At 36.1% G+C, this 20,635-nt stretch overlaps 1 protein-coding gene across 1 annotated transcript in view; it reads left to right on the top strand.

Moving 5' to 3' along the window:
* Window positions 1-20,635, top strand: part of DEUP1 (deuterosome assembly protein 1) — a 115,905-nt gene that overhangs the window by 65,212 nt on the left and 30,058 nt on the right. Inside the window, exons 8-11 of the mRNA XM_003252989.4 lie at window positions 9,583-9,728; window positions 13,190-13,295; window positions 18,617-18,814; window positions 20,400-20,486. Coding sequence (XP_003253037.1) covers window positions 9,583-9,728; window positions 13,190-13,295; window positions 18,617-18,814; window positions 20,400-20,486 — 537 coding nt within the window. The remainder of the gene's footprint in view (window positions 1-9,582; window positions 9,729-13,189; window positions 13,296-18,616; window positions 18,815-20,399; window positions 20,487-20,635) is intronic.

Genomic DNA, 20,635 nt, shown 5'->3' with positions numbered 1-20,635 from the left:
ATGTTTTCCAAACATTTAGATTTCTCTTCTTCCTCAGGAACACTAATTATTCTTCGGTTTGGTTGCTTAACATAATTCCAAACTTCTTGGAGGCTTTGTTCATTTTTTTAAAATTCTTTTTTGTCTTTGTTAGATTGGGTTAATTTGAAAGCCTTGTTTTCAAGCTCTGAAGTTCTTTCTTCTGCTTGTCCAATTCTATTACTGAGACTTTCCAGTGTATTTCTGAATTTCTCTAAGTGTGTCCTTCATTTCCAGAAGTTGTGATTTTTTTTATTTAAGCTATCTATTTCTCTTTTTTGATTTCTTAAAGTTGATATTCACCTTTCTCTGGTGCCTCCCTTAATAGGTTAATAATTGACCTTCTGAATTCTTTTTCTGGCAGTTCAGAGATTTCTTCTTGTTTTGGATCCATTGCTGGTGAGCTAGTGTGATCTTTTGGGGTTGTTGAAGAACCTTGTTTTGTCATAGTACCAGAATTGTTTTTCTGGTTCCTTCTCATTTGGGTAGACTATGTCAGATGGAAGATCTGGGGCTCAAGCGCTGTTGTTCAGACTCTTTTGTCCCATGGGGTGCTCCCTTGTTTTGGTGCTCTCCACTTTCCCTAGGGATGGATTCTCTTGGCCCTCCTGGTATGTTCCTACAGTAGTTCTTGGAGCAAAAGTTCATGATGTGTCTCTCCAGACACTGCTATGTCTGTCCAAGTGGGAGCTGCAAGTTAGTCCTGCCTCCCATCTGCCATTTTCCCCTGCTTTGTCTCTTCTTTAAGTCTTTTTGGATTTGATCCATACAAATCAATGTTCTGCTCAGGCTTATTTTGCTCTGTTCTATTTAGTTTGCCTGAAACATATTTCACTAGTAGCCCCAGTTATCAAGTCTGGTTCTACCCTTCCGTGAGGTTCACCTTCTTCACTAACATCAGTTCCTTTTAATATCCCCAAAAATAATTCTATTTGGGCCTATTTACAGGATCCGAGAGCATCCTCTTTTTCAGGCTGAGAGTCAACTTTTGTTTTTGGCTCACTTGTGGGATAGAAGTGGCTACTTTTACACCTGTATTCTTTGGGGAAAAAAAGATCCTCTGTACCTCTTTCTTGGCAGTATGATTGACTCTCTCTATAAGGCATTCCTTGATGAACTCCACCTTTCTCCTCCTCAGAACTTTATTGTTTATATTTTTCCAGGAAGTAGAATGAAGAATCTTGTTAAAAGAAAAAAATGCTGCAAACAGGGAAAGAGTGTACATTGAGGAACATTATTATAACATTCCTAGCTAGGATCACCATCTCTACTCTCCCTCCAAATAAATGCCATAAGCCTATGCTTCTCACACTTATCACAATGACACACTCCTGGCTGCAAGGAGAGGGAGAGTGCATGCAACTTGGGAGTCAAATGTGTAGCAGGAAGTAAGAAGAATCAAACCAGCTGCTGGCCAAGGTTGCCCTATCATTTACTGATATCATTTAATTAACTTACTCTTCTGACCCAAGTTCAACAGGATGTAACTTACTACACTTCTTCCCTACTCCTCAAAGATTTCTACAAACTTCTAGGGGCTTACATGCACACCTGGGAAGGCTCTGTGGGTTGCCTGGGCTAAGGAAAGTCCACGTTACCTATTTTGATTTTTTCTTATGGTATTTATATATTAATGTACTTAATAATTTATTAATGTTTCTGAATATAACTAACAAAATTAAAATCCAGCTACACATAGAAATCAATATAATTGTGAAGTCTTTTTACTTATACTAAAGGTTGTAAAACAGCAGTACTCATTGCCTAATTTTTATGACTTTCATTTAAATTAGTGGCTCTATACTGGGGTGATTTTTCCTCCCACGTGATATTTGGCAATGCCTGGATACATTTTTGGTTACCACAACAAGGAAAGGAGTGTGACCAGCATCTAGTGGGTAGAGGCCAGAGATGCTGTTAAACACCCTACAGTGCACAAGACAACCCTACAACAGAGAATTGCCCAGTCCCAAATGTCAATAGTGCTAAAATTGATCAACCCTTTTTTAAATTTTGAAGTAAGTCATTTTTCTCATATTCTTCACTAGTAATTCTCTAACTTCATTTTGTGATGTCTTCTGTAGCTAATAACAACTACCTGTGTGGCTTGCATTTCTGACTCACATTATATTTTTAGTGGATAGCACTTGATTGTGAAATTTCATCTTGCTCTGTTTTTTTGGGTGTTTTGTTTTGTTTTGTTTTGTTTTGTTTTTGAGACGGAGTCTGGCTCTGTCGCCCAGGCTGGAGTGCAGTGGTGCAATCTCGACTCACTGCAAGCTCAGCCTCCCAGGTTCACCCCATTCTCCTGCCTCAGACTGCCTAGTAGCTGGGACTACAGGCGCCTGCCACCACGCCCAGCTATTTTTTTTTTTTTTAATTATACTTTAGGTTTTAGGGTACATGTGCACAATGTGCAGGTTTGTTACATATGTATCCATGTGCCATGTTGATTTCCTGCACCCATTAACTCATCATTTAGCATTAGGTATATCTCCTAATGCTGTCCCTCCCCCCTACCCCCACCCCACAACAGTCCCTGGAATGTGATGTTCCCCTTCCTGTGTCCATAAGTTCTCATTGTTCAATTCCCACCTATGAGTGAGAACATGCGGTGTTTGGTTTTTTGTCCTTGCGATAGTTTACTGAGAATGATGTTTTCCAGTTTCATCCATGTCCTTACAAAGGACACGAATTCATCATTTTTTATGGCTGCATAGTATTCCATGGTGTGTATGTGCCACATTTTCTTAATCCAGTCTATCGTTGTTGGACATTTGGGTTGGTTCCAAGTCTTTGCTATTGTGAATAGTGCCACAATAAACATACGTGTGCATGTGTCTTTATAGCAGCATGATTTATAGTCCTTTGGGTATATACCCAGTAATGGGATGGCTGGGTCAAATGGTATTTCTAGTTCTAGCTCCCTGAGGAGTCGCCACACTGACTTCCACAATGGTTGAACTAGTTTACAGTCCCACCAACAGTGTAAAAGTGTTCCTATTTCTCCACATCCTCTCCAGCACCTGTTGTTTCCTGACTTTTGAATGATGGCCATTCTAACTGGTGTGAGATGGTATCTCACTGTGGTTTTGATTTGCATTTCTCTGATGGCCAGTGATGATGAGCATTTCTTCATGTGTTTTTTGGCTGCATAAATGTCTTCTTTTGAGAAGTGTCTGTTCATGTCCTTTGCCCACCTTTTGATGGGGTTGTTTGTTTTTTTCTTGTAAATTTGTTTGAGTTCATTGTATATTCTGGATATTAGCCCTTTGTCAGATGAGTAGGTTGCAAAAATTTTCTCCCATTCTGTAGGTTGCCTGTTCACTCTGATGGTAGTTTCTTTTGCTGTGCAGAAGCTCTTTAGTTTAATTAGATCCCATTTGTCAATTTTGGCTTTTGTTGCCATTGCTTTTGGTGTTTTAGACATGAAGTCCTTGCCCACGCCTATGTCCTGAATGGTATTGCCTAAGTTTTCTTGTAGGATTTTAATGGTTTTAGGTCTAACATTCAAGTCTTTAATCCATCTTGAATTAATTTTTGTATAAGGTGTAAGGAAGGGATCCAGTTTCAGCTTTCTACATATGGCTAGCCAGTTTTCCCAGCACCATTTATTAAATAGGGAATCCTTTCCCCATTTCTTGTTTTTGTCAGGTTTGTCAAAGATCAGATAGTTGTAGTCAAGTGGGCTTCATCCCTGGGATGCAAGGCTGGTTCAACATACGCAAATCAATAAATGTAATCCAGCATATAAACAGAACCAAAGACAAAAACCACATGATTATCTCAATAGATGCAGAAAAGGCCTTTGATAAAATTCAACAACCCTTCATGCTAAAAACTCTCAATAAATTAGGTATTGATGGGACGTATCTCAAAATAATAAGAGCTATATATGACAAACCCACAGCCAATATCATACTGAATGGGCAAAAACTGGAAGCATTCCCTCTGAAAACTGGCACAAGACAGGGATGCCCTCTCTCACTGCTCCTATTCAACATAGTGCTGGAAGTTATGGCCAGAGCAATCAGGCAGGAGAAGGAAATAAAGGGTATTCAATTAGGAAAAGAGGAAGTCAAACTGTCCCTGTTTGCAGATGACATGATTGTATATCTAGAAAATCCCACTGTCTCAGCCCAAAATCTCCTTAAGCTGATTAGCAACTTCAGCAAAGTCTCAGGATACAAAATCAATGTACAAAAATCACAAGCATTCTTGTACACCAATAACAGACAAACAGAGAGCCAAATCATGAGTGAACTCCCATTCACAATTGCTTCAAAGAGAATAAAATATCTAGGAATCCAACTTACAAGGGATGTGAAGGACCTCTTCAAGGAGAACTACAAACCACTGCTCAATGAAATAAAAGAGGATACAAACAAATGGAAGAACATTCCATGCTCATGGGTTGGAAGAATCAATATCGTGAAAATGGCCATACTGCCCAAAGTAATTTATAGATTCAATGCCATCCCCATCAAGCTACCAATGACTTTCTTCACAGAATTGGAAAAAACTACTTTAAAGTTCATATGGAACCAAAAAAGAGCCCGCATCGCCAAGTCAATCCTAAGCCAAAAGAACAAAGCTGGAGGCATCACGCTACCTGACTTCAAACTATACTACAAGGCTACAGTAACCAAAACAGCATGGTACTGGTACCACAACAGAGATATAGATCAATGGATCAGAACAGAGCCCTCAGAAATGATGCCGCATATCTACAACTATCTGATCTATTTTTTTTTTTGTATTTTTAGTAGAGATGGGGTTTCACCATGTTAGCCAGGATGATCTCGATCTCCTGAACTTGTGATCCACCCGCCTTGGCCTCCCAAAGTGCTGGGATTACAGGCGTGAGCCACCACACCCAGTCAGCTAATAACAACTATTAATGTGACTGATATTTATACTGATTTCTATGAGGAAGTTTACCAATATTATTTTTTTACAAATATTTGTTCATTTAAAAAAAATTAGTTATCCTTGGATCTAGGACCATTATTAAATTTGAACTAAGAATCTGCATTTTATATTTTACAAACAAATCACATGTATTAAAAATCAAACCAAATTATTCTGGACCATGTTTTATGAAAAACAAAATCTGTTGTAGAACTAATGAAAAGATTTTGAAAAATAATTTGGTTCAGAAACTTTAAGATGTCTAAAAGATTTCTACTCTCAGGAAAACACTAAGTATTTTTCATCTATTTAGGAAAAAATCCTGAATATATTGCATTAATTTAGCTTTTCTTCTGTTTCATTTCCAAATTTTACTCAAGTTTCATTCTTTTCTTTAGGATAAATCTAAATGAAAATATATCAATTATTTATATTTGATAGTTGATTTGAAGGTTTAGAATCACTGCTCTTCTCAAACCATTAGGCAAACCTCTAACTAAACAGATGGGCTTTAAACATGTTTTACAAAATTTATATTTTACCAAATGGGAATAATTAGAGGTAACTGATACTATAACCAATATATGTATTTAGAAAGAAGTTTCTCTTCCCTTTTCACAAAACTGTCATGACAGTGTTCCACATCATACACATAAATGCAAAAAGACAACCATTTACATCTGAATTACTGTCATTTCTTGTATGTAAAATTCTCTTTGTTTATGGCACACTTTAATGCCAGATGCATCTCGGTTTTCACATGAATCACATCTCATTTGTCTTTCCACAACCTTGAAATGTGTCAGTATGCTTATTAATTTCATTGCATATATTTATTCATTATGCTACACTCTACATGTTTTTTAAATGTGCAATTTTTTCATGGGAAGTTAATGACAAAAATAGATTGCTCTGCATTTTTCTAGTATCTATGACAGAAAAGTTAACCTTTTTTTGTTTGCTTGTTAATGTGTCATTAAGGTGCTAGAGCAATATTGTCCAGTAGTAATATAATGTAAGTCACAAATATAATTTAAATTTTCCTACTAGCCGAATTAAAAGAAGTCAAGAAAAATGAGTGAAACTAACATATCATAACAATATATTTTGTTCAATCCACTATATATCCAAAATATTATCATTCTAAAATGTAATCAACATATAAAAAGTTATTGAGATTTTTACTTTTTTTCATACTAAGTCTTCAAAATCTGGTGTGTATTTCATGCTTCCAACATATCTCATATTACATGCTAAGTATTCATCTGAAGTACCTGATCTGTGTTTAGATCCCACACAATTTTACAGTTAAAAAAAGTTGATTTACATACTTAAGTTGTTCCAAACAAACTTGAAAATGTTCCAGTAACTGAGTCAAGTACCAAAGAATCATTTTCCTCAATATTTGCACTCACATTCACAAATAATTGATTTGAGTTTCATGCAGAAGCATACTAATTTTAAAACTACATCTCAGTTAAATCAATTCACTAATTCTTGTGTTAATTTAGTATTAATCTTGAATTCAATGTCAAAAAACAATTTTAGATTTATCAATATCAAGAAAGCCCTCAAATTTTTCTTGTACTTTTGCAGCCAATTTACATGCTGTCATTTATAAGTAAAATACTTTGCATATTTATTCACATGTCAAATCACTATTACTCATTTGTATTATGAAAAGTTTGAATTTTAACATATATGCTTGTACCTGTGCAGTTAGGTCATGAATAAGCTTTTTTCCTCTCAATGATGTCTCCAAATTTCACTCTTACAGATATTATTTTCTAATAACAGTAAACAAATATATTGTATTATTACCATATTTTACAGAGTTTCAGCTAACCCTAGCCTGTGGCAACACTATATTTTATAGGCCTAAGGTTAGAGCATTTGTGGACTCCCCTTCCCCAAGTGAAAGCAGATGCACTTTTCTACATGCAACTTCGTATTTGATTGCTCCCTAGTGGCAAATTTGCAAACCAGGGAGCCCACGTAGTGCCTTCTTCAACTGGGCAAAGTTATGGGCGATATTCATATTAAGTCACTTTGTATTTCTGATTGGTAATCTATTGTTTTGCATTTCTTTTATTATTGAAGTGTTTAATCTTGCCTGAAAAATCTCCACTGTTCAAAACAGGCTTTATCCAAACAAGTCTTCATCCAAACAAGTCTATTAAGTCACCAGTTTTAATCTTTTTATATTTATTTCCAAGGTGGCCGGGAAGTTCTGGGGCTAAAGTAATGCTACTATGCCCCTCACTGAACACAGGCCTCCTGGAAAACAGCATATATTTAAGGTTTGGTAAAAATAAATTATCTGGGAACTCATTATATCCTATATCTTCTATACGATTATTCTTCTAGGCTTTGTGAACTTCTGTGTAAGAATTAACAAATAAGAAAGCATATGTCCACATAAGAGCCTATACATTAATTTTCATAACAGCGTTATTCATAATAGTTGAAAAGTAGAAACAATCCAAATGTCCATCAACTGATAAATAGATAAACAAAATGTGGTATATCCACATAGTGGAACATTATTCAGCCATAAACAGGAATCAACCACTGATACATGTTACAACATGGATGAACCTTGAAAGCATTATGCTACATTAAAGAAGCCAGTCACAAAAGGCCGATACCATTTGTATGAAACATCTAGAATAGACAATTGCGTAGAGATAGAACATAGATTAGTGGTTGCCAGGAGCTGGAGGAAGGGGAAAATGGGGAGTGACTGTTGATGAGTATGAGGTTTCCTTTGGGGATCATGAAAACGCTCTGGAATAAAGTACTGGTGATGTTCAACTTCGTGACTAAATAAAAAACTGCTGGATTGTACACTTTAAATGAGCGAATTTATGGTATGTGGATTATATTTCAATGAATATTATTAATAATTCAATAATATTGATTATATTTCAATGAATATTAAGTATATCTATATATTAAGAATTATTGAACAAATGATTTTTAAAAATATAGTGTTTTCTATAGCCTTTACTAGCAGAGAAGACCCTTGCCCGTAGAACCTCCCATCCTGTCTTTATCAATACACTAGAGGTTTATTTAACTTATTTTGAGTGGAAGGAATTTTTTCATCCTGAATGTTCTAACTGGACTAGGAGTCAAAAGATCTGGATTTCCCTCTTCCAAAATCTGGTAGTTATGAGTTGTGTAACTTTGGATCGAGTCTGGCGTTCAATTTCCTCATCTGTAAAAATGGCAATGGATTTGATGACATAAGTCAGGCATTTTTTAAAGACATTAATTTCTTTGTATAATTGTGTGGAAGGGACCTGATGATATTAAAAGACTCTTCCATTCCTCTCTCCTAGAGAATAGCCAAGTACTGCTGCAGAAAATCACCCAACAGGCCATGGTCCCCAACCTCAAATGGGCACTCAACACTGCCCAGCAATCCAGCTTTTTTTCTCCAAGTAGCTAATTCTTTCATTCCCACTGTAAGCCATTTAAACTCTTCACCACTCTCAAAAACCATTCCTGTACCCTGCACACTTCTCCTTCTACTGTTAGGACATGATGTTACTTTTTACTTCACAGAGAAAATAGAAGCCAAGAGACAGCCAGTCTCTTAATATCCCCTTAGCTAAATGCATAAACTTGTCTGCATTCCATCTTCCTTCCTTCCTGTTACAGAGAGGAGGGCCTTACTTTTTGCTTTAGGCAATTCTCCCACTGTGCTTTGAGGGTCATTCTATCCACCTTCTTAGGAACCTGACACAACTCCTTTTACCTCTACTCTCTTCCAATGGATCCTTGCCAACAACTGCTAACCTAGTTCAAGCTTCTCTTACTAACAAAATAAAATATTGAACCCAGAGGATTGCTGGTATTTCTAGTTACTGACTAAAGAATAGCTGCCATTGGGCAAGGGTTGAATCACAGTTTATAATTCATTTTGTTGGACAGCTTTGCCATTAGGTTATTCTTGATTATTATCTTTTTATAATTTGAAAGTATTTGTATTCATTAAAATTTTATGCATTATTTATTCATACTTTTATGTTTCATTCTTTCATATTCACACTCAGTGTGATATTTGTGTGATGATTTGATTATTCTTTGTCTTTGTCACTTGATTGTAAGCTCACTGAGAACAGGTTCTGTGTCTGTATCCCCAGAGCACATAATAAAAACTCAGTAAATATTTGTTAGAAAAAATGAATGAAGGAGGCCAGGCGCAGTGGCTCACGCCTGTAATCCCAGCACTTTGGGAGGCCAAGGCAGGCGAATCACAAGGTTAGGAGTTCGAGACCAGCCTGACCAACATGGTGAAACCCCATCTCTACTGAAAATACAAAAATTAGCCAGGCATGGTGGCACGAGCCTTTAATCCCAGCTACTCAGGAGGTTAAGGCAGGAGAATTGGTTGAACCAGGAGGCAGTTGCAGTGAGCCAAGATCGCACCACTGCACTCCAGCCTGGGCAACAGCGTGAGACTCCATCTCAAATAGAAAAGAAAACATGAATGAAGGAATGGAATTCTATGAGACAGAACAAGCAAATGACTAAATATCAGTTTGTTTAAAATTAGGCTGGTTTATAGATGTTAAATATTTTTAAATGCATTGTACATTATGATAACCAAAAATGAGCATGAAATTTTTTGATGTTTTTATTCAGGCCATGGAAGCAGGTCTCTCAGAGGTAAAAAGTGAGTTACAGTCACGTGATGATCTCTTGAGAATTATAGAAATGGAACGATTGCAATTACACAGAGAATTATTAAAAATAGGAGAGTGCCAAAATGCTCAAGGAAATAAAACAAGGTATAATCTTTATATTTGACAATCTGAGAGAACTGTTCAAAACATGATATTCGAATGTTTTTAAGAGTTTTATATTTGAAATGAGAATAAAAAGTCTATTTTGTATTAACATGTTAATTAGTGGGTAATATTAAATATTAAAAATAAAATTTATGGTTATTTTATCTTCAAAATTAACATCTTCACTTACCTAGAAAATTATAACATGTCCTGATTTATGGATATTTCTGTCACACTGAGTCAGACCTGGTGGCTCCCAGCACTTTGGAAGGCCGAGGTGGGAAGACCACTTGAGCCCAGGATTTCAAGACAAGCCTTAGGCAACATAGTGAGACCCTGACTCTTCCAAAAAATTATTACCTGGGCATGGGGGCGCACACCTGTAGTCCCATCTACTTGGGAGACTGAGCTGGGAGGGTCACTTGAGCCTGGGAGGTCAAGGTTGCAGTGAGCTGTGATCGTGCCACTGTACTCCAGCCTGGGCAACAGAGTGAGATCCTGTCTCAAAAAAAAAAAGATATTATACAAAAATAGTATAGAACTAGTATTCAATTATGTATACTCAGAGAAATAAGATTTATTCTATACTTTTAAATGCCTTTGTTTTGACTACCTATACCTGATGTCAACTTTTTCACTTGTACATATTGTATTTATTTTGGCCACCACACTCACCGTCTTGTCAGTTCCATTGAGGATTCTTCTTAAAACAGATTTTTTTTTCTCTTTTAAAATCAGACAGATGTTGTATGTTCCATAAACATAAAGGAAATCAGACAGATATTGTATATTCCATAAACACAAAAGAAATGGGACTGCTGAGGATTGTTAAATGTTTATGCTTGTGAATAGACAGTTTGACTGCTTTAATAGTTCATTGATGCTCTTATTCTCATAGAACTTGAATCTTTCTCAAAATCAGAAAGCTAATGCCAGATCAATGATAGGATTTTAAAAATTGAATAGCCAAATAGTGAGGGATGCTTTATTGAAAGATTGTTATATTGTTTTAAAGGCAATAATTATTTCTTCAAAGTTGTGAGACCTTCAAAGTTGCGAGACCTGCTAGCATTTCTTTGAGGTCTATGCTTAATAACAAATGGCAAGTTAAGATCCCTAAAATGACCTATTTGTGTGTCTCACCAAGGATGGTGACAGAATGCCTATTAGCCAATCTGCATTATCAAGTGCTCTGTATACAAGATGTATATTATCATCAATCTGATATTTATTACATGTAGTACTGTTCCAGTATGGTGAGTAATGTCTTCACACGAAGAAAATATATTCCTAAAAACATAAGACATGTCACAGAAGAGCACACCAGTCAACCCATGTCTAGCTCTGGCTTTGTGAAGAGCATTGTAGGTACTTTTTATGGTGCTCTTAAGACCCATGCTGAATTCCAAACAGTGCCAACAGCCCTTCAATACACTATTTAATCTAAAATCTTGCACTTATTTATATATTTGGCCAGTAAAAACTTTTTTGTTCTGCCTGTTTACCATCCTGTATTTAACTTGGCATTTATTTTGGTCTCCAAACTACATCTTTCTTATTCTAGAATTCAGTTCTAGAATTCTGAGATTTGATGAAAAGGTATAAGTTTAACTTTTCACAAACTTCCATTGTATTTTAGAATTTTCAGCCTTCATCTTTTCCACTAAAAGAGTCTAATTTTTTTAGTTTGTTCTCATATGAATTCTGTTCTATCAGCTTTATTGTTTTGGTTTATTTTATTTAGACTGTTGCTTCTTTGTAGTTGTATCAAAGTGAAGTACCCCAGACTACTGATAATAGATGCATAGTAGTTTTATAAAAGTAGCATGGTAATGTTCTTACTCATTTTCAGAAACTTTCTCAATAATGCTAAGCTTTTGTTAGCTTTTTCTATCTTTTTTTTAGTTGTAGAAGCACCCTGGGTTGATATGTTCTGAGAGTTATTAAACTAATTTCATACTGTTGTTCTACATGATAAATAATAGTTCCCTTATACATGTACATTAGCATTTTATATTATCATGATTACGGTTTTCTTCTATGCACTTGTCCACATTGGAGTTTGACATTTGTTTCATTCACTCACAGAATTTTGCAAGATCACCATGAAGATTTTAGCATTCAATTCAGCATTCTACTTCCTGACATTGCTTAGGAAGAATTGAAAAATACGAAATTTTTGCACTCATTTCAAATTATAGGAAATAATGAAAACTTAAGACTGATCCTGAAATAATATTTTAGGAGAATATTTGATAAAATGGAAAATGCTCACAATATATTACTAAGTGGGAAACAAAGGGACACTGAAAAATAATGTGTATAGTATATTCCAATTGTATGGGAAGTATATATTTCTTTACACATATATATGCACAGGGAAAAATATATTTACCGCACATAAAAATGCTAATGATGGTTTTTCCTGAGTGTTAACATTACAGCAGTATATTATGCTCTGATATACTTTGTTATCCACAGTTAAGATATATATTTGATAATCACAAAAAAGCCATCTAGTCTAGATACATGTAGCTCAGGGATATCACTACCAACTTACACCTTTTATAATAGATCCTCTATTTTCAATCTTTAAATTAGTAATTTCTATATCATTACTCAGATTTGGGTTTTTTATTTGTGTGGTTGAAGTTTCTGAAGGTATGGAATCTTCTCAAAAGTTATCTGGAAACCTAAAATTGTACTCACAAGTGGATATGTTCCTCAAAACAAGAGACCCCTCCAGAATAGTCAAGCCTGACTTCCAGTAGAAAGCATGCTGCCTCCCCTACCTGGTTATGTTTATTTTTGTGTTTTTGTGATTTTTATTTCACTGGTTTGTCTCATGTGAAAGTGAACATTATCTGCTTAGACATCTTCAAACCTCCTATGGGTATTATACTCTTTATACTAGTTTCTGCTTTTCTCCTCTAATATTAATATGTGGTTGCAATTCCACTTTATAAATTAAGCAGCCAAAGAATAGATGTATTTGAGTACTCTCTGGTTAGACTGTCAGAGTTAATGATATTTTATCTCTTTTATAGAACAGTTGCTCCCCTTAGACTTATGACATAGTTCCTTTCCACAATACATTAGCAAGTTGGGTGTGTTTCCTTTTCTTAAATGTGTTACCAAGCTATTTTATTATAGGAAACAGTCTTTTCTTTTTATCCCAAAATCTTATCTACATGTGCAATCCCAGTATTCTGCCAATTTTTAATGTATAATTGAAATTCCTTATTAATTGCTTCCTTTCTTCCATTAAAACCATTTGCACTTAAAGATGTAAATACTTATGGGATCTGAATGTATTAGAACTTGCAATTTCTGTAACTAAAAATGTTTCCAACAAAGTAATGATCTATCTCTGCAGCCTGTAATGGTCTAAATTAACAGTATAATCATAACAATTTATCAAGTTAAGCTTAATTTTAATCATTATTTTGTTTAATTTTTAGACTTGAATCATCTTATTTGCCTTCTATTAAAGAACCAGAAAGGAAAATAAAAGAGCCGTTTTCAGTAATGCAGGATCAACCAAATCATGAAAAAGAATTGAACAAGGTATGAAAAATAATGAGTTCCATTCTTCCAGGTAGATGTGAACTCTTTACATACAAAGGGAGTTAAAAAAAATCTTTCTTCTCACTCCCTTTGTTTTCCTTCTGTATTTTTTTGTAAGGTGATAATCTACCAAGCTGCTAATTCTGACATTTTTCTGTGTGAGACTACAAAAAACACAAACCTTAAGTTATCACTCTGCTACTGGGAGACTGCCCACGAAACGTAGAGGGTGGAGGGCCGGAGGCTCCATGATAGGTGGCTTATAGCAAGAAAGTTGAGAGCACAGACTCTGGTGCTCAACCACACACGTAAGCTTGGAGAAGTTTCCTGTGCAAGATACTGAGGAGCCTCATTTCTAAGGTGGAAATAATTGGTACCTACCTTATAAGTTTGTGATGAGGATTAAATGAGTTAATAATAGCTGCTACTTAAATAGCAGTTAACATGTGCCAGGAACTGTTCTAGGGACTTAAGAAATCCTACTTCATTTATTCCTCACAACCATCTAATGAAGTAGGTCCTAATATTACCCTCTTTTTACATTTGAGGAAACTAAGGCACCAAGAAAAAGTAACTTCCTTCAACATTACACAGCTATTAAGTGGCAGAGGCCATATTTGAATCTAGGCAATCTGGCTCCAGTATCCATACTGTTACCCTAAGTTAAAATCTATGAGATAATGCACTTAAAGTGCTTAAAATAGGATCTAGCTCAGAGGAAGTATCTAGTAAATATTGGCTCAATAGTTATTTATTGCACCCACATTTTTTCACTGAGCACCTAACATGTGCCAGGAACTCTGCTGGAGCTAGAAATACAAGGATGAATAAGTCCTGGGCACTGTCCTTAAAGAGCTTGTGGTTCTTTACTGTCCTACAAAGAGTATGATTTTCTCCTCCCTCTAGTACAATCCAGTAATGGCCTTCTTTCTGTGAATCTATCACAGCTACTCTCCACTTCTCTGGTCTTTAGGTTTGAGGATCAGGCAGAATATTTAATGCTATAAAATCTAAACAATTAAAAGTTAAATAAACTTGGGTGTGGCTTTGAATTATCAATTAGTGCACTGCATAGTGCTTGACACACAGTAAATTAAAATAAATACTTAGAGAATGAGTTAGTTAATATTAAGGCTAAATTTTCACATAAATATATAGGGTCATAAATTCAGTTGTTTGTACAAATTTAACAAACATTTATTGAGTATCTAGGAGAACTATAGCTATTCTGCTAATTTCTATAGGAAATACAATAATATGAAAGACAGGTACTGTCTGCCAAAGAGTTGACTGTCAGAGAACTAACAGGTTAAGTAGAGAAAAGGTGTTATGAATCAATGATCATTTTTCATATATTTTGAACACTTTAATGCCATATAATCTCACAAAATTTATTTTGCTGACTTAAAAATATAACTTTAAAAAACTCTTTTTTACTGGTGTCCCCAGTGAATGATAAAAGATTGGTTAAAGCCACCTAAAGTGTAGTTACATGATTCTTAACCTCATAGATTTAGATAAAGCAATAAAACTGAATAATATAAAGAATCTACTGATTTTGCACAGTTTTGACAAGGTGGGAGAGAGTATGAGGCACAAAATTCCTTATAAGCTCTTGGAGGCCACTAAATACCAGAATGCTGTGCAAAAAAAGGTAACAAATGAATTTTATATAAATAGCTTCCAACTGGCCGGGCATGGTGGCTCACGCCTGTAATCCCAGCACTTTGGGAGGCTGAGGCGGGCAGATCACCAGGTCAGGAGTTTGAGACCAGCCTGACCAACATGGTGAAACCCCGTCTCTACTAAAAATACAAAAATTAGGTGGGCGTGGTGGCGGGCGCCTGTAATCCCAGCTACTCAGGAGGCTGAGGCAGGAGAATTGCTTGAACTTGGGAGGCGGAGGTTGCAGTGAGCTGAGATTGCACCATGGCACTCCAGCCTGGGCAACAGAGCAAGACCCTGTCTCAGAAAAAAAAAAAAACTTCCAAGTGTTTCTGGAGAGCATTTTCATTCTCTTGTAATAAAACTAACAAGGGATATATATTATGAATCTTGCAAGTATTTTATTTCTTTTCCTTTTTTACAGTCTAGAAATGTTTTAGCCGTTTATTTTGTGATAACATTCACATTTTCAATAAACCAAAAGTCATTTGGAGTTCAGGTAAATTAGTTTCTTCTTTCATTAAGAAAGAAGCTTTGCAGTATAGTATGTTGTGTTAACATCTAAATATTGTGAAAATAATAAAAATCGTTTACTCCTTTTTCACAGTAGTATATTCATTTTTTTACATTTTAAAAGTTCCATTTTGGCCAGGTGCGGTGGCTCACGCCTGTAATCCCAGCACTTTGGGAGGCCAAGGTGGGCAAATCATGAGGTCAGGAGTTCGAGACCATCTTGGCCAATATGGTGAAACCCCGTCTCTACTAAAAATACAAAAATTAGCCAGGCATGGTGACGCTCACCTGTAGTCCCAGCTACTTGGGAGGCTGAGGCAGGAGAATCACTTGAACCCGGGAGACGGAGGTTGCAGTGAACCCAGATTGTGCCACTGCACTCCAGCCTGGGCGACAAAGCAAAACTCCATCTCAAAAAAAAAAAAAAAGTTCCATTTTCAGTGGAACATGTTAAACTATGCCAAAGGGATGCGATCAGCAAAATCCATACTGGGACAAACTATAGACTGACCATGTTATTTCATCAAATAAATTGGAAGGTAAAAACTTGGAGACAGAAGAGATTAAAGGAGACTTGTAATATTGTCCTCCGGGTTAGGATACTTGTGCTCGTGTCTCTTAGTCTCCGCCTCGTTCTCGTTCCTGTGAGTCTTTTTTAAAAAAAAATCTGTTAAATGATGAGGTTCGATCATGTGATTTCTAAGGTCATATCCAACTCTGAAACTCTAAATATGTTGGTAATACGAATAGAATCAGATGAGGGAAGGGTTGGTGGCATAAAGCCTGATGGTGGATCACATTTGCCTCTGGACGTGTACTTTCCATGTTAGGTCACCCCACTCTTAAGCGTCATCCCCTAAAACACAGCTTTTTCTAATCTCACTCTAGGTGTCTTCCCCTAAAACCCAGATTTTTCCAATCTGTCTGTAGGTGTCAACCCCTAAAACTCAGGTTTTTCCAAATGTGAACCACCTTCCACACCTTCCAGGACCCTTCCCTCAGAGGTTGCAGAGCACAGTAGTTCACAGGTCCTGGAATTAGACTGCCTTTCACAAGAAATGTGATGTGAAAAGTTATGCACCTTAATTTTTTAATCTGCTAAATAGAGTAGTCTGCAAAATAGAGAGACATTGTGGGGATTAAATGAGATGATGCATGTAAACTACTTAGAACACAAAAAGAGAGGCTTTCAAAAGATATATGAGCCAGTCACAATGAGTGGATCATATTTAGATCCTAATTCAATTAAACTTAACATTTATTATATTTCTGAGACAAGCTTGAATTTGAATACTGCCTAGATACTTGATGATATTAAGGAATTCTTAATTTTTACAGACATTGTAATAACATTCTGGCTACATTTAAAAAAAAGAGAGAGAGAGCCTTGTTCTTTTAAAGATATATACTGAAATGTTTAAAGGTGAGATGAAAAAAAAATCCATTTTAAAAAAGTGCCCTGGGGAAAATTCGTATGTTTCTTTTGTGGCTAGCCTCTACTTAACTCTCCAGCCTCATTTCTGAGAGCAGCTAACTCCTAGCTACCCCAAACTCCTTTTAGTTCACTGAGTGTGCCATGCTTTCACTCACTGAGCTCTTTGCCCGGGAGCCCTCCTCCTTCTCCTCCCTCCTCTACCTCCTCCTCCTCTTCCTCCTCCTCCGAGCCCTCCTCCTCCTCCTCCTTCTATTTCTTTCTCCTCCTCCTCCTCCTCCTCCTTCTTCTCCTCCTCCTCCTCCTTCTTCTCCTCCTCCTTCTTCTTCTTTTTTTTTTTTTTTTTTTGAGACAGGATCCTGCTGTGTCATTCAGGCTGGAATACAGTGGCGCAATCAGGGCCTACTGCAGCCTAGACCTCCTAGGCTTAAGGGATCCTCCCACCCCAGTGCCCCTTCCACCTGAGTAACTGAGACTGAATGCACATGTCACCACATCCGGCTAATGTTTTTACTCTTTGTAGAGCATCTCTATGTTCTATTTTTTCTATGCCTTTTTATTTATTTATTTATTTTTTTTTGAGACAGGGTTTTGAGACAGGGTCTTGCTCTGTCGCCCAGGCTGGAGTGCAGTGGCGTGATCTCAGCCCACTGTACTGCAACCTCTGCATCCCAGGTTCTGGGCATCCTTCCCACCTCAGCTTCCTACACACGCCACCACGCCCGGCTAGAGCATCTCTATCTTCTAATTGGCATTCATTCATCCTTCAGTTTTGGGTCTGATGACCCTTCCTCTGGGAATCCTATCCTGACATCCCTAGGCTGGGTTAAACATACTGCCACTACATACTGCTGACACTAATTGCTACACTGTGTTGTAATTGTCTATTTTTCTGTTTCCCCAATGGACTATGATTTTTTTTAGATGGATGATTATGTACTTTAAGTCTCAAGAATTAGAAACAGTAAGTGGTTTCTAGAAAGATGCTAAGAGGCTGGACCAAGAAAGCAGTTATAGGAGTGGAGACAGAGGCAAGACTTAAAAGAGGTTGAAATAAATAGAATGGACAGAATTCATTGCCTGACCAGGTTTGGGAGGACAAGGGTGGAGAGGAGTCAGAGACAATCCAGAGGTTTCTAACATGGAAGCTTAGCCAAGATTCAGAAAATAGAAGGCTTAATTAAGGGAAGTGATGAGTTTTCATGAAGACATTGTTTGAAGTTTACTGTAATGTGATTCTGAGAAACAAATGCTTAGTTACAAACAGTACAGCCTATTTTAGTTTTAAAAAAGCACTGAATTTAAAGCCAAGAGTCCTAGATTCCAGTCCTAGCTTTGCAGATTATTAGCTTTATGACTTTGAGCAAATCACGTAACCATTTCAAAGCCAATTTTTTTCTGCATGAAAATGCTTGTTAATACTTTCTTCACCTTCCTTTCAAAGTGGTTATCAAAGTAGTATCAGTCATAGGTGATGATTTGCATACAACAGAAAATAGAAGTGAGAAATGAAATGTTGGAATTGGAAGGAAAAAAGGTAATGAGTCATTATTATATGTATCTGTTTTTAATTTAGCATTGATCAGAAAAGGAGGGTGAAGTGGGCCCTGACAAAGTTTCAGAATAGGAGGACTGAACATGGCCAGTAAAATTTTAAGCTATTCTATACATAAAAGGATTCAATAATATTTCCATTCTCTATCTGCTGCAGATAAGAAGCCAGCTCCAACAGGAGGAAGAGTACCATAACTCTGAGCAGGAAAGAATGAGGAATGAAATCTCTGACCTAACAGAAGAGCTTCATCAGAAGGAGATCACTATAGCAACTGTCACGAAGAAAGCTGCCCTTCTGGAAAAACAGTTAAAAATGGAATTAGAAATAAAAGAAAAAATGTTAGCAAAACAAAAGGTATGCAAGTAGGCAGAATAGCACTTGTCTAGGGCACATTCTTGCTCAGTGCCAATAGTAGCCTTCATTATTGACTAATGAAAACATTACATTTCTTGGTATTATTTCTGAGACTAGCTTCACAGAAATGCTTTGTGGTGTTACATAAAACCTTTCAGAGATAACACAAAGTGTCACCAACAAAAAGGACTAGGGAAATGACAGTGCAAGACAACTTCATTAAATCTCATCTTTCCATTTTCTTGTAACCTATATTCTGATAACCTCCCACAGTACACGCTAATCAAATCTTTCGGAGTTTTTTTTCTGTATTTCTCTTCTATTAACATTTTTATCTTTTTAAAAAAAGTCTCTATTCCAGCTCTTCTTCAACACTTCATACCCCTCCCCCACATTTCATGTATTTCTTTCAGGCTTTTTACAAATGTATGTTGAAACATGAAAATTTGTTCATATTTACTGAATATGCAGTCAATGCACAGCATGGTGCGTGGGGAAAAACAGCAATTGTAACATTTTTCTGTTAAAATACTGCAAGTAACTTCTACATCCTTCCTTTCCTTCCTGCCTGTCTATTTATTTTTTAAATTCCCACCATCCCTTACTCATGATCAAATGGATGGCCTACTATTGAGAGCACAGGGTTTATCTGCTTTTTTACCCCAAATCTAAAGGTTTTGAGAGCATCATTTAATAATTTTCTAGGCATATGAGAGTCACTTCGCAAATAACATGACTAAAATCATGTGAATTATGAAAACAGAAAAGATTTAGCCTTTGCCCAGTTGTAAGCCTTAACTCGTGATTTATTGTTGCAGTACACAGGAAAACAGCACAGATGGGATAATCACTTTGGTTGTACCTGTATAGGGAGGGATATTTTACAGGTGTTAACAGTGATCTGGGTAGTTGGATTATGAATAATTTTTATTTTCACCTTTATATTTTTGTACATTTTCTAGGTTTTGTCAATGAGCATACAATTAGTAATTTACAAAATTAAATCTTTTTAAGGCAGGTGTTTTATACAAAAATGAGTCCTAGAGAAATAAAAGGACAGATACCATATCCAAGTCCTGTCGAGTAGAATAAATCAGGGAAAGATAAAATAAATTGAGAGACAAAATTAAGTAGTCACTAAAAAAGATGGAATTTTGGCAGAAATATCAGAACAAAATTAAACATGAAAGTTATGTATTGCCTATTGTAAAAATTAATCAGGTGTTGAATAAATTTAATGGATAGTTACTCAAACATGTTTTTAACATGTGCTTTTTCTGGTGACAATTTGCATACAATAGAAAATAGAAACCAGAAATGGAATTTTGGGATTGGAGGACAAAAGTAAATGAATCATTATTGAAAGTATATGTTTGTAGTTTAGCATTGATCAGAAAAAGACGTAAAGTGGTGCCTGCCAAAGATAGGAAAACTAAATAAGAATACCTGAATGTTACTGATCATACCGAAGAAGTGTTTCCCTTCATTACACTTAGAAAATATTTATATTCACAAAACAAAATTTTAATAGAATTATGAGTTTTTATTACGAATTTTACATTTGCCTTTTATCTGCTAATTTCAGGTCTCAGATATGAAATATAAAGTTGTCAGAACTGAAAACACACATCTAAAAGGAATGATGGGAGATTTAGACCCCGGACAATACATGGTAATATGCTGACATCATTCAATAAATTGAACAAAGAGATTACTGAATTGGTCACGATTAACCCAGACATCATTTATTGAGCACTTGCTGTGTGTTAGACGTGAAGGAGTAGGGTGGTAAATTATGTTGCGCTTCAGTTGAGGTTACTT

The sequence above is a fragment of the Nomascus leucogenys genome, chromosome 15 (genome assembly GCF_006542625.1).
Source record: "Nomascus leucogenys isolate Asia chromosome 15, Asia_NLE_v1, whole genome shotgun sequence".
In the NCBI taxonomy this organism is placed as follows: domain Eukaryota; kingdom Metazoa; phylum Chordata; class Mammalia; order Primates; family Hylobatidae; genus Nomascus; species Nomascus leucogenys.
Note: the sequence above shows the minus strand (reverse complement) of the source record. Positions and strands in the feature narration are given on the sequence as shown.